The sequence below is a fragment of the Postia placenta genome, assembly GCF_002117355.1.
Source record: "Postia placenta MAD-698-R-SB12 unplaced genomic scaffold POSPLAscaffold_12, whole genome shotgun sequence".
NCBI lineage: Eukaryota > Fungi > Basidiomycota > Agaricomycetes > Polyporales > Adustoporiaceae > Rhodonia > Rhodonia placenta.
The window spans coordinates 1008645-1023095 of record NW_020169843.1 but is presented as its reverse complement, the minus strand read 5'-3'; the positions used below and the strand labels follow the sequence as shown (position 1 = coordinate 1023095).

The 14451-nt window shown below is 56.9% G+C and overlaps 2 protein-coding genes across 2 annotated transcripts; one reads left to right on the top strand and one right to left on the bottom strand.

Moving 5' to 3' along the window:
- Nucleotides 1–244: 244 nt before the first annotated feature.
- On the top strand, nucleotides 245–4557 carry POSPLADRAFT_1150392 (hypothetical protein; the record flags this gene model as incomplete). Its single annotated transcript, XM_024486412.1, has 12 exons — nucleotides 245–551; nucleotides 604–689; nucleotides 767–886; nucleotides 947–1560; nucleotides 1614–1819; nucleotides 1870–2118; nucleotides 2178–2731; nucleotides 2787–2813; nucleotides 2870–3398; nucleotides 3456–3741; nucleotides 3796–4024; nucleotides 4078–4557. 12 exons carry the CDS (start codon nucleotides 245–247, stop codon nucleotides 4555–4557), a joined length of 3687 nt encoding a protein of 1228 aa, XP_024336315.1.
- Nucleotides 4558–4921: 364 nt separating this feature from the next.
- On the bottom strand, nucleotides 4922–14449 carry POSPLADRAFT_1048834 (hypothetical protein; the record flags this gene model as incomplete). Its single annotated transcript, XM_024479603.1, has 19 exons — nucleotides 4922–5009; nucleotides 5033–6963; nucleotides 7015–7137; nucleotides 7176–7548; nucleotides 7589–7732; nucleotides 8854–9085; nucleotides 9115–9390; nucleotides 9718–9755; nucleotides 9796–10355; nucleotides 10409–10568; nucleotides 10761–10810; nucleotides 10842–10984; nucleotides 11038–11064; nucleotides 11125–13093; nucleotides 13153–13329; nucleotides 13767–13889; nucleotides 13941–14082; nucleotides 14132–14173; nucleotides 14229–14449. The coding sequence occupies 19 exons, from the start codon at nucleotides 14447–14449 to the stop codon at nucleotides 4922–4924; spliced, it is 6819 nt and encodes a 2272-aa protein (XP_024336314.1).
- Nucleotides 14450–14451: the final 2 nt, after the last annotated feature.

Sequence of the window (14451 nt, the reverse complement as noted above, 5' to 3'; positions counted from 1 at the left end):
TGTTGTTAAACATGGTGGTTAGCAGCCTCAGCTCGTGCTGCACGTCGTGGTTATTGTGGACGTCGTTGAACGGCGCGTCCGGACCATGCTTCGCGTCTTCAAGCGGAGATCCAATTCTCAGGCGTCTGGTGGCCCGCGGAGCTGGAAACGCGTCTTCACGCGTAAGCGCCTGTCGTCGCGCACAAGCGCACAAGATGCGCGTTTGATCGAGCGAAATTTCACTATACTCTCAGCGACTGCAACGATGCCGGACGGGTCTTCGCGCACCCCACTCCGCTCGGGGGGCACGTTCAACACTCTCGCCCGAGAACACCTGTTCAAAAACCCCCCTAAGGACGGCGCAGCCGTTCCCATCCTCAATGAATTTGTCACTCCGCACATTGAATCTTTCAATGCTTTATTCGACGACTCCGGTCTGCCTGCTGGGGATGGAGATGGGCGCGGGCTGCTCTCACTTGGTATCAAGGAGATTGGTGAGCGAGTCGTCTTTGACGGCAAGGGCGAAGTAGGATCGGAGAGTGGTCAAACTGGCTGGGGCAATCGTCTAAGCAGTGAGTATGCTACGTTCTGCAGCAACACTAACTGTCATTAATTCGTATATAGTGTGGTACGAGCAGGTTACAGTTGGGCGGCCGCAGGTTTCCGAAAAGGACCAGCAAGTCAGAGACACCAAGGTGTACCCTGCTGAGGTACGACGACCTGACATGTACAACATTCCCCCCCTAGCCGTACTCATCTTCTCCGTCCTGGTGATGCACACATGCAGGCGCGTGAACGCCTTACCTCGTATCGCGGTCGTATGATGGTCAAGCTGTGCTGGAGAGTGAACGACGGTCCCGTTGAAGTCGAAACGAAGGATTGCGGTTTACTACCCATCATGGTTCGGGTGCGTGAATCATGTCAATTCTGCAAGGCGGAAAACTCTTATCGCTTTCCTGCTGACTAGTCCACCCGCTGCAACCTGCGCGGAATGTCCTCCGCGGATCTTGTGAAGAAACACGAAGAACCAGAAGAGTTCGGCGGGTACTTTGTCATCAACGGTAACGAACGTCTTATTCGCTATCTCATTCTACCTCGCCGACACCATGCTATTGGTCTTGTTCGACCCTCTTTCACCAACCGTGGCCCTTCCTATACTCCCTATGCTGTACAAATTCGTTGCGTGCGACCCGACCAGACGAGTGTCACTAACACTCTCCACTATCTGTCAAATGGAAGTGCAATGCTACGATTCAGCTGGCGGAAGCAAGAGTATGTCGTTCCAATTATGCTCATTCTGAAAGCGCTCGTATCTGCATCGGACAAGGAAATCTTTGAGGGTGTAATGATGCAAGACTACGACGACACGTTCTTGACCGATCGCGTCGAACTTCTGTTGCGCAGCTTCAAGATGTACGAGTTGCGTACTGGAGACCAGTGCCTGGAATTCTTGGGCAACAAGTTCCGGGTCGTTCTGAATATGCCGGAGGATTGGACAAACAAGGCCATTGGTGTCTGGCTCGTCCAGAAAGTCATTCTTGTTCACCTAGAGTCCCCTCGAGAGAAGTTCCGGATGCTCCTGTGCGTGACAGCGAACCTTCATCCATTTATCGCAGCTCCTAACCATATACCAGTTTCATGCTGAGGAAACTATACGCTCTGGTCTCGAAATCATGTTGTGTCGATAACCCGGACTCTCCTCAGCATCAAGAAGTTCTCCTTCCCGGCATGTTGTATGGCATGATCATCAAGGAGCGACTAGAGGAGGCATTGAATGGTTTCTGGAGCGGGATTCGGCAAGACGTCCAGCGGTCCGAGGCATCTGTTGACTTCTTTGATAGTGCGCTTTCTACTAAACCTTAACGGACTATCCGCTGACTACTTTCTCAGAACGGTACATCAAGAAGGTCCTTGCCAGGACCAACTTCGACATCGGGGCGAGAATGTCAAACTTCTTGGCCACTGGCAATTTGGTATCCCCTTCCGGTCTGGACCTTCAACAAGCATCTGGGTTCACAATCGTTGCGGAGAAACTGAATTGGCAGCGTTACATCAGTCATTTCAGGTCTATCCACCGTGGTGCCTTCTTCGCTGAGCTCAAGACAACGACGGTCCGAAAGCTGCTTCCAGAGGCATGGGGTATGACCTTAACTTTAGATGTTGTAGCCAGGTATACTAATCATCATGTCCTACTGTAGGTTTCCTATGTCCTGTACACACGCCAGACGGTTCTCCGTGTGGTCTCCTCAACCACTTATCACGCACATGTCGTATCGTCACAGCACCACTAGCTGTTGCGCATATACCTGCCTTGCTAGCGGCGCATGGTATGACTCAAGCATTCATTCCCTTTGTCGACGGTCGCAAGAATCTGTGTGTGCAGCTGGACGGTCGGGTGGTCGGCTGGGCGCCCACTGCCGTTCTGCAGCGACTTGCAACATCTCTCCGAATATGGAAGACAGAAGGCAAGCACAACGTGCCCCTGGATTTGGAGATCGGGTTCGTGCCTGTGTCGCACGGTGGACAATACCCTGGGCTGTATCTATTCTCTTCCCGGGCACGCATGATGCGTCCAGTGAAGTACGTCGCGAATGGACGAGACGACCAGATTGGCTCGTTCGAGCAGGTCTACATGGACATAGCATGCACGCCCGAGGAGATCGAACAGAGTGTGTCAACCCATGTCGAGCATGCACCAACAAATTTCTTGTCTATCTTGGCCAACCTCACCCCTTTCTCCGATTTCAATCAGGTATGGAGCAAGTGCGCATTGACATCATGGGATCGTTTGCTAACTGATCATGCAGAGTCCCCGAAATATCTATCAGTGCCAGGTATGGACATGTAGTGACGTCAGTAGCGTCGCACATACTCACATGGGATTTTGCAGATGGGGAAGCAGACGATGGGAACTCCTGCGACAGCTATTCAGCACCGAACAGACAACAAGCTGTACAGGCTCCAGAGTGGGCAGAGCCCCGTTGTGCGACCCGCCCTGCATAATACATATGGTATGGATTCCTTCCCGAATGGCACCAACGCCGTCGTTGCCGTAATATCCTATACGGGGTACGATATGGAAGACGCCATGATTCTGAACAAATCCGCACATGAGCGAGGTTTCGCATACGGTACTGTGTACAAGTCGTATACGGTAGATCTCAAAGACATGCCTGGAGCCCCGCGGCACTCAACGTCACCGACGCTGCACTTCGGCTTTGGCTACGACATCAGAACTGAAGGGGAGAAGCAACATCCAAATTGCGAGTTCTTGGACCTCGATGGAATCCCCTTCATCGGTGCTCGACTGTCTCCTGGCGACCCTATCGCTGCCTACGTTGATGACACCACTGGTCGAACTAAGTTCGTCAAGTACAAGGGCGACGAGATAGCATACGTTGACACAGTACGCATTATATGTAAGTGATCCCAGTATATATACTGCAACTTACTGTTTGGCTGACACTGATCTTCAGGCGCCGATGCTGGCGACGCGGAACTGCAGAAGATCAACCTCACGCTGCGAATAACGCGTGCCCCCGTCATTGGAGACAAGTTCTCCTCTCGACACGGGCAAAAGGGTGTCTGCTCACAGAAATGGCCGGCCATCGACATGCCATTCAGTGAAAGCGGCATGCAGCCAGACGTTATCATCAACCCGCACGCTTTCCCGAGTCGTATGACTATCGGCATGTTAGTCGAGAGTATGGCAGGCAAGGCGGGCGCTATGCATGGTCTGGCGCAGGACGCCACTCCTTTCCAGTGAGTGGTCGTTTTACTGCACTCCGCTCTAGCAGCACTGACTGGAGTCACTAGGTTCACAGAGGAGGATACGGCAATCGACTATTTCGGCGAGCAACTGCTCGCGGCTGGCTACAACTACTACGGCAATGAGCCGATGTACTCTGGCATTACGGGCCAGGAGTTCGCGGCTGACATCTACATCGGCGTCGTGTACTACCAGCGTCTGCGACACATGGTGTTGGACAAGTTCCAAGTGCGGACAACAGGTCCTGTCGACCCCGTTACAAGACAACCAGTGAAGGTGCGTCTCGTGCTGTCTCCCATCATGTATCCCGCTCACAATCAAGCACGCAGGGACGTAAACGGGCAGGTGGCATCCGTTTCGGCGAGATGGAGCGTGACGCGCTCATCGCGCATGGCACCTCCTTCCTCCTCCAAGACCGTTTGATGAACTGCTCCGACTACTCGACCGCTTGGGTCTGCCGCACCTGTGGCAGCCTCATCTCCCTTGGCTACGATGACGTCAGCCTCGGCGAGATGGTCGTCGGGGCCTCTGGCAAGCTCAAACCTACCGGGCCTGGTGGCGAGTACTGCCGCGTATGTCGCGCCGCAGCGGAAGGGGAAGACGCGCGCGCACGGCAGGCTCTTGCGAACGGAGAGAACGGGCGCTCGGCGGCGCACAGCGACCTCAGGGTGGCAATATCGTCGCAGCATGTGCTGGGGCCTGCTACAAAAGGAGGGGAACTCGACATCGTCGCCGTCCCCTACGTCTTCAGATACCTATGTGCGGAGTTGGCGTCGATGGGCATCGCTATTTCACTGGAGGTCCGGTAGCGCTTCTCACCCGCTGTAGTGTCTTGGTTTCTCTTGCTGTCGTTCATCCGGACATCTAGCACATCGCACCGCTCGCACATCGGCAACCATCAGGTCTTCCATTACTGTACTATGTGCACGCACGTTCTAACCAGAGCTGCAAAGAGTAAAAGTAGGCATAAATCACACTAAGTATATGAGACGCTGTTCAGCAAACAGGGAAAGAGAGTCTGGGTCAGTTATAGGAAAGCAAACAGTGGTATCCCGGTATGTAACGCGGACAAACGAATGGATAGTACGCTAGAACACGAATGTAGGTGTGGGATAAACATAGTATGGAGGGGGGGCACATGGCGATTCGAAAACGCATGATACGGTATATTACTTATGTATGAGCACGATGGGCGAAGTCGGCTCGTCGACGAGGGTGTCCTCCGTAGTCGACTGCGCGATGCTCCGCGTACGTTTGAGCACTGCAACTGACGGGTCGTAGCACGCCATCGAGGGCGAGGGAAACGCCTTGCCCGTGCCGTGGAGGTCCAGCTTCGCCCCCGCCGGGATATCCACGCCGCTCGCGCCCAACCCCGGGTCGCCGCCGAGGAACAGTTCCACGAGGGAGCACTCCAGCTCGCTCAAGCTCGTCAGCTTCCTGTCATCGAGCGGTGGCGGCGCAGGGAAGTCGGACGCGTCCACCGCGACGGCGCCATACGGGTACCCGTGTCGCGCGAAGAACATGTCTATGAGCAGCCGGCACTCGTCCGCGCTCGTCGCCGCGGCGAGCAGCCGCCGCAGGTCCGCAACCGCCGCGGACGTGATCCCGGTGCGGAGTTTCGACGACCGCCTGCTCGACTTACCCGTGGATGGTGTGGGCGACGCAAGCGGTAGAGGAGCGGGTCCAGCGTCGCTTTCAATGGGTGACGGAGGTGGCTTGCGCGGGATGGGGGAGCGCCGGGGTGTTGGCGGGGAAAGGAGTCTGGGTTCGCCGTCCTTGGGACTGGGAGTCTTCATGCGCCCGTTCACAGGTCGCGGCATGGACGTCTGTATCGACAAGGTGCGCTGGCGCGGCCCATCGTTTTCGGAAGAGTGCTGCTCCCCGGGACTGCTATCTCCATTTCGATGAGGGCGCAGACCCTGAACCTCGCCTCGCACCGAGCCATTGCGAGATGGGGCAGAAGTATCTGAGTCTGTGGTTGCAGAGCGAGCGGGGACGGGGGGACGCTCGGCACCACCGTCTCCCCAAGGCGGGACAGCCTTGCGGACACTACCGCCGCGTCGCGGGGAAGGCGTGCGCTGGCCAGACTCCTCAGGTACAGATACTTGCGATGTCGCCGAAAGGGAACGGGCCTGCATAGGCGGTGCGCTAACAGCAGACGACGGCGATCGGACACTGGGAGACGTGACCAAAGGTTCAGGCGACACCGGGATCGGCGGCGGCTGCACAGAGCGAGGCGAGCTGATCACCACACTGGGGAAGGACCGCTTCGATGCGAGAGAGGGCGGCCTGTACGCTGGCGGTGGGGGAATGTTGCTCGTGCTGGGCTTGCGCCCGAGCGAGCGGGGCGTCTTGGGCGTTCTCGGCGTATCATCGCTGTGGCCGCCCATCTTCTCCATGGACCCGCCGATAGTGAGGCGCGACATCATGCGCGAGAAGCGCCCCGAGCGGCTCTTGGATGAATCGAAGGACAGCACGCTCGCGTTCGCCATCGACGGCCGCGGGGGATCAGCATCCTCTGGCGGGCCCTCGTCGAGGAACGCGATAAGCTCGCGCGCGGACTGGGAGATGTACGGCTGCCTCTGCGATGCGATACTGGCGGGAGCGCCGTGGCGCGGAGCCTTTGAGCGCACACTTATCTCTTCGACCTGATCCTCTGCCTCGTCCCCCTCCCCTTCCGACCCGCCCATGATGTCGTCGAGGTCGATCGACTCACGGTTACGCACAACCTTGCGCATGCGCGCAGGCACACCGTTGCTGTTCTGGCGGGACGCCGAGCGTTGTGGGCCGCGCGTGGGAGAGGTGATCTGGGACGGGGGCTTCTGGCTGGCGGTAGACGACGAGCGGGACATGGTGTCGTGGCGGGGATGGGGCATGTCTGAGATGGAGATGGAGCGCGTGCGGTTAGCAGAGGAGGGAGGTGAGCGCGCTGAAAAGCTCTTGCTGCTCTGGCGGGTACGGGGGAGGGGACTGGCGGATCCGGTAGAACCAGGGACAGGCGCACTAGCAGCCTCTTCCTCGTCTTCGTTGATCGAGTCCACGTGGTGCAACACTGGGCGTCCCACACTCGATGGCGCGCGCGCTCGCTCACTCGCTCCCACTGTCGGCGACGGCGTGCTGGCCGCAGTCTCGCCCTCGCCACCACGCTCGCTGCCCTGCCCGTCTTCGCCCGTGCCTCGCTGGCTCGCGCGCAGAGCCCGCGCGCGGTTGTGCGCCTGCCAAGACCGTCAGGGCCCATCAGCGATTCCCCCTGGTGCCACACTCACCTCCATCGACTTGAGCCTCTCCGGCGTCAGCGAGACCTTCATCGTCGCCCCCGAGCGCATGAGCTCGTCAAACTCATGCAGGAGATCGTCGTCCTCCTGTGCCGCGACGCGCCTTTCAGTGCTCTGCCGCCACGCGACGGTGGCTGAATGAAACTCCGCACCTCGAAATCAGCGGACCCCCGGCTCCTGCCGCCATCGCTTGAAGGCCGGGAGATCTCCAGCATAGATTCCTTCTCGCTTGACGACCGGCTGTGGCTCAGCAACTTGCGCTTCAGCGACCCAGCTCGCCCTCGGCTCTTCTCAAGGGACATACGCCGCTCCGACGTCCCAACCGCCGTCACCGTTATGTTCGACCTGAGCGACTCGCTACGCGCGTGTGCCACAGGCGAGTCGCGGATCTCTGACGCCGTGGGAGTTGGCGACACGACGCGATCGCTGTTACGCGAAAACGACTTGCTTCGCCGCGGTCGTTGCGCTTTCGTCAGCTGCTCTATCTGATCATACGCTGTAGCGTATACGCCATCATCAGAATCCCTTCTCTGACATGCCTAGGGTGTCCCCCAGCCGCCGAAACAAATTCTGAAACATACCTTTCATGGTTTTGAATGTGCCGTAGATCGCGTCGTCTTCGCACAACGCAGTGAAAAGATCTTGCGAATTCGCGATGGCTCGGCTGCTATCGCGGGCAGTGACACTGCTGACATTTGATAGGACATGCCTGCGCATTGTTAGATGGTGTCGCCTCATGTTCTGTCATCAACTCCTCCCTTCCTGACAGAAATAGATGACAGATCGGGATTGAGAATCATCGCAAAGAATATCTTGTGGCAAAGCCTGAGATGCATGGTGCCTATGATCATGTCTTTCAAGAGTCGCGTCCCGTACCATTTCGGTAACGAGATGCGGCTCGTACGCGAAGCAGATACGTAGAGTAATGCCCAACGAACTCGGCTCACGTAGGAGACGAGATCGGCTAGACACCCGTGGAGCATCAACGAGACAGTCTCTGCAGAGACAATGTGTGTCGGCAGGATTTACGCGTCCACGTCGTCCAGACAACTGCCATGATGTCCGAACGGCAATCTGGAAATTAGCCACGACCGTTCTCGGGCTGCCGTTGACACCCTAGGTTAAAAGCCAGGAGCAGCTTCCCACCCACGCGCGAAATTGCCATCAAGCTGTCCGGACGACTCGACGGCCATGAGAGATGGCCACCGTCATGTACATGGCATCGGACAGCTGAAGGGGCAACCATCCGACGAGTGTGCGACATTGCAGGCGCACCACACATGAAACTTCGACACTCTTAGAGTGAAATGGCCTGCCACTAAGAGGCGGCAAGAGCGGTGATAGGACATGATCTATATGTCGCCTGCATACGAGGCCCTGCAAACGCCTGTGTCTGTAGGCACTACGTGGGGCCTCAGACATTGCTTCGAACATTCTGTCGTGCGCAACAAGCAAGCTGGGTGCCCAAGAAAGAGAGGAGACGAGGCAGCCACGTACGTGCCGGCAAGAGCAGACCAGTTTGCATAACCCCGCGCGTGCAGGGATTGCTCACTGGCATACGAGCTGTGCTTGGCTTTCACGCCACCGGCAGCGCGTGCGAGAACATCCATAAGGACCAGGCCCGCAGACAAACGTTTCCACAATCCGATGAACAAGCCACAATGACCCAGTGTCAGTCAGACCAGACTGATGCGGCTGTGGGTCCCGAGCACCAAGAGAGTAGGGAGGTGGGGTTGATGACAGCATATGTTCGCGGATTCACTCACCCGCATATCGCTCTACTCGCGAGAACATGAGCACACCGATAAGCCAGACGATGGTGACACGTACTCTAGGATGGCAGTCAGATATAGCGCTGCAGGAGATACGTCTGACGGCTTGGGAGCATTGTGTGCGCCGCGCGCCTCCATGCGCTCTCGAAGTCGAGTCTCCGCGTCGGCGTCCTCGTCCGCGTCGTTGAGGGTAGAGTATGCCACGCATTTAAGGCGCAGCAGCTGGGCAGCAGAAGCGAGAGACGTTAGCAACGCGGGGCCGAGTCCAAGAAGCACTGCTTTGCGATCACCTCGAAGCTCCACAAGAGGTCGAATTCACCTTCAGCGGCGGTTGCCGACCGGGACGACGAAGACGACAACGACGACGCGCGCCTGATGCGCTCCCAGTACGACTTGAGTTCGACTTCCGCCTCGAGCAGGGCGTCCTTGCCCAGGTTCGTGGGTACCAGCTTCAGTAGCGCCGCCCGAAGACGTTCAGGCACCAGTGCGCGCGCACCAGACAGGATGGAATAGAGCAGCTCATCGAGGAATACGTTCACGGCCTGCAGCGTATCATGGGCGAGTCGAATGAGGCGCACATCGGAGAGGATGGTGTCTGCAGAGCGCGCGGAGATGTACGTCGGGCTAATGGCGAAAGACAAAGACATGAGTGCCGGCCCAACGCGCGACACAGTAGGTGTATGCCCGGACCCTCGACAAGGTCCTAATTTCGGGCTTCAGATCTCGGAGCTTCAGCTTCAGAGACGGCGAGCTGCAACGATTGCGAGCATGGAATACGCAGCGAGAGAGGGGATAGCAACACCGCGCCCGCGGTAGCGATGGGTAAACCCAATCACGCTCCTGGCATGCTCGATCTCATCTATCATGTAACGATCGTCCCGCCGGCATAGTATCAGCACGCGCTCTTCATCCCCTCACACACGACGACATGTCTTCTCGGGGCCCATTATATCAACTAAGCTACATACGTACCGTACAACGCCCGTGTATTCACACAGACATCCCCACCATATCCTGGTCTTCCGCCTTCTCTTCCGTCGCCAGTACCGTCCACCCGGGCAACGACTCACGCTGCTCGTCTCTTGACTGATGGTGCGATGGGCTCTCAACGAAGCTGACCACCGCGTCCGCCACCGCCTGGGCAGCCTCGCTCCCACCCTGCCCCAAATCAGCTATCTCACCCACGTCCGGCGTTGTCATCCTACTACGCGCCGCAGGCCACTCCAGTCCGTGCGCATAGAGCAGCTCGACGTCATACATCTCCTCCTTCACTTCCTCGTCCTCCCAGTCCGGCGGCGGGAACAGCACGAGCCCCTCGTCGATCAGGCGCGTCGTCTCGCCCGACGGGATATCTTCGCAGCGCGCCCTGAGCAGCTTCCCCGGCGCGATCCCGTCGTACTCGTCGTGCGCCATCCGCCGCCGCGCCTCCAGCTGCGCCGCGGGGACCTCGCCCTCTTCAACGGCCCGGACCATGTCCGCCATTTGTCGAGCCGTGCGCGAGGGCACGCCCGCATGGACCCTCCGGCCGGTCCACCGGAATGACGCGATGTTCTCGAGCACCTGTACGCGTGTGAGGATGAGAAGTGTCGCATGGCGTTCAACTGAGGTCACACCTGGGCGCCGAGCCAATGATGCCGCTCTTTCGAGACGGCCTTGTGTCCGACTGGCATAGGAATGGCCATATATGTTGGCATCTTGGAAGGCAATGGCACCAGCTGTTGTGGAGCAGGCTGGAAGGGCGCAGGAGTCGCCTTCAGTGGCTGGTTCTGGTGCCTGAATGTGTTGTGGTGTTGGAATAACTCTTTCGAAGACGAATGTGATCGGTCGCAGCCTGTGTGACTATTAGCTTGCAGCATAATATATGGTCGTAGTGCGCTACCTTTGAAAGCACAGTACATCGGCAGCGAGGCATGCTTAGTGAGGTGGTGCCGTAGCAGCTGTCTCGTCGAAAATCTACGGCCGCACCCTTTCCACTCGCACATGTACGCGCCCTTGCGGTAGTCAGAGTCAGCCGACTACAGCACGATTCAGCATCAGCACACATACTGCGTGGTTCTTCTGCGCGTGTTGCACGACATGCTGGATCAGCTTCATCGTGCAGTTCAAGAATGCGCCACAGCCTCTCCACCGACACGGCGACTCGCGCAGGCGCGTGTACGACAGCTGCACGGCCTCCATCTGCAATTGCTCTGCGACGCATACGTGAGGCTAGGTACATGCAATCACATTATGGGATACAGACCTTGCTCGTCTCGCTCCTCGTCTGTCGCTACATAAACCACAAGCGCGGTCATGATCAGCTCGTCGGCCGTGCATCATTACCACGCACCGTCACTATCGCGATCCAGCTGCTCGTCCTCATCCTCCTCGTCCCCGACGATGACAACCGACATGCTACGCGACCGGCGTACCTGCTTTCCCGCTCGCTTCTCCTCTCGCGCCTTGTATCGCTGTGCCCATGTCGGGAGGGGCGGCGCCAGAACAAAGACTTCGCTTGAGCCACTCCCAGTAATACTTCGCGACGTTGACTTTGCGCTCGAGGCCGGCTTCACCATGGACTTTGCAGGCGGGTCGGCGTACTCCAGCTCATCGTCGCTCAGGATTTGCCTCATCCTGCCCTTCCATTTGTGCTTCACGGGACTGCTGGTGGAGGCTGCCCCGGGACCCAAAAGACTTGTGTCCAATACGAAAGGTTCCATGGACATGTCTTCGTCCGTGTCCACGTCTGCATACCCCGCGCCCGGAGAGCTCTTGGGGGATGGTAGGAACAGCGGTGTTTGCTCATACGACAACCCGACCTCTTGCGACATTTCCTCGTCAACCGCTGTCGACGCCTCGGCCGCATGAAGGGTAGGCGAGACAGAGGAAGACGGTGGCGGCGCGGTCGCCGATGCCTCCGAAGTTCGACTGGATATTGCATTGTGGTGGGCACCGGTTTGCGCACCTTCATTTGTGGCGCCACTGGATGTTGGCAGGCCGTCCAGCGCACGCATAGCGTCCGTAAGAACAGAGACAGACGCTGCGAAATTGTGAGCCGCCACGAACAAAGGATCGTTAACGAGGCTGCGCGGACCTGCCTGCACAGGAGCGTGTCGCTCCGGCTCGTCGTCGTCGTCTTCCTCCTCCTCTTCCTCCTGCCGTAGCGCCGTCATATCCGGCGCGGAACTCTCGTTGCCGCTTTCATCACCCACTCGTCCATTCTCCACATTGACACGCTGCCACACTTCGAGCTCCAGAGCGCCATCTGTGGCGATCTCCACAACCTCAGGAGATTCTCGTCTCTGCTTCTTCCGCAGTGATGGCGAAGCAGTCACCAGCGCAGACAAAGACTCCGTCCTCTTCCTCTTTGGCCCATCCGCGGCGTCAACCGGCGGTGTCGCACGCACCTCGGCGGGCTGCACGATGGTAGGTGGCTGAAACGAGGACGGTTGGCTGACAAACGGTTGGCTAGCCGGTGGCTGGGAGGAAAGAGGTCGACTGATGGACGGAGGACCATCAGTAGGTTGGCTAGTGGAAGGCTCGCTGCGAGGCCGCTGGCTTGAGACCATGGTGGCGACTGCAGTTGTGTCTCTCGGGCGACCCAGCGAGCGCATGATATCCTGCGCGAGACGGCTCTTGTTTGCCTTGTTCGGCGTCCAGGGACTGCGTGGCCTGTCGGGAACCTGCGTCGCAGATGCATCACTGGCAGCCTGGGAGCGCATGGCGCCAGTTTGTGGTGAAGCAATCGGAGCTGTAGACGCGGGCATCGAGTTTTGATTTGTAGTCGCAACGGGCTGGGGACGAGGTTGCACATCTTGCGGTTCAATGATGACGATATCGGGACTCGTAGAAGTGCGAGAGACAGGCGAAGGACCTCGTTGGCTGGGAGTGGTTGCTGTTGGAGTGCGCAGAGGTAGCTGGAGATGGAATGCAGGCTTTAAATGAGATGGTGGAAATGTATCGAGTGGAACATTTGGATTGGATGGTATGGGACCACTAGGTGGCATGGTACTTGGGGTACCTTGGATCCAGGAAGTTGCATTTATTGGAATTGAGCTTGTCGTGGAAGATTGAGGAACAGAGCTAGAAAATGACTGTGTCTGGGCAGCAGATCCACTTAGCTGCACAACAGGCACAGCAAGTCCTTGAGGCACATTGAAACCCAAGGTAGAAGCTGGGTTGAGGGTAGGTTGCATATGAAGACTTGATGCAGTATTAACAACTGGAAACTGCTGAGCCTTGGTGTTCACAGTTGCTGAGTTGCTGAGATTAGACTTGATCCTTCTGATGATCTCAACAACAGTGGCAGGACTCAGAGCCTGCAAAAACACATTGACATCCAAGTAATGTAAGAATTTGTAATTTGTAAGCCACGCACCTCTAGTTGTTTGAAGACATATTTACTAATGAGGTTAATCTGATTCTTTGTGGGTTCTGGTAGCTGTTTTTGGACCCTAGCCAGACTGTCACTATGAACAGTCCCAGCAGGAAGATCCCCTTTCATGCTGTCCAAGACAGACAAAATGATATAGTCCACAATATTTGATCTCAGTCCCTATGCATGGTGTTCAGCATTAACAAGCCACTGGTGGGTGAAAGATTACCTTGAGGATATTGAAGACCCTTTCATAGACCTCATTGTCCTCGTGTGTTGAAGACACCTTTTTGGCTTGATAGGTATGGGTGACTTTAGGATTGCTATTATCTCCAGCTGTAGAGCTCATGGCAGTGCTTTGGGTTGGCTGTGGCTGCTGTCTATGGGCAGTGTCTTGTCACAAGACTGTGAGAACCTAGTCACATAAGGTATGACAAGACCATTTTATTTACTGTTGTTTGTCCCATGGAAGTTTTGAGAAGCTTGATGAGCAGGAAATGTATGGGTGCCAGAGTTAGCAAATTGGGATACTGGCTGTCCTTGAGCCGTCTGGTAATGATATTGACCCTGGGAATGACATGTCACGACACGTAGCAACTGAATCTAGTGTCTCTTACATGTGCTTCATATGAGATTCCCGTAGACGGTACATGCTCCCTGTAATACGGTTGCTGTTGAGGGGTAGCGGCCTGAGATCGATAGTATGGCGACTTTGAGGTCTGTCGTGACGGGCCAGAGACCTGAACACTTCAGTCAGCATACGAGATTACTGAACGAGATACTTTGCTGACCCCATGCAAGACGCGGCCGCCTCGAGTCGGCTCTCCCAAGCCACTATTTCCCGGGAGGTTGTTTCCAACCGAAGTGGGCCAGGTCTGACTGTTTGCCGCTACCGACGATGCTTGCGCAGGAGAGGGTGCGGGAAGTAAGCCCCTGTTGCCAACATGAGCGACGCTTGACTACATGGCAATCAGATTCTTACTGGACTTGAGGATTACCCGTCTGGAGCTGAGCAAGAATTTGCCTGTAAACCAAGTTTCGCCATTGGCACGCCGCAGGAAGCTCAACCGAGGACTTACTCTGCCTGGCGACCTTCTTCTACACGCCTTAACAGCTCCTGCTCCTGCGCGACAAAATTCTGATAGCCGGACTCCAAATCCCGTGTATAGTTGTCGAGTTGGGCGCGAGCGGCATGAACCTGGGCCATATGCCTCATGTACGCCTCGCGAGTTACGAGATAGTTGGTGGCGACGGGCAGATGCCTCTGGTCTGAGTTGTTGTTGCTTTGACCATTGTTCATGG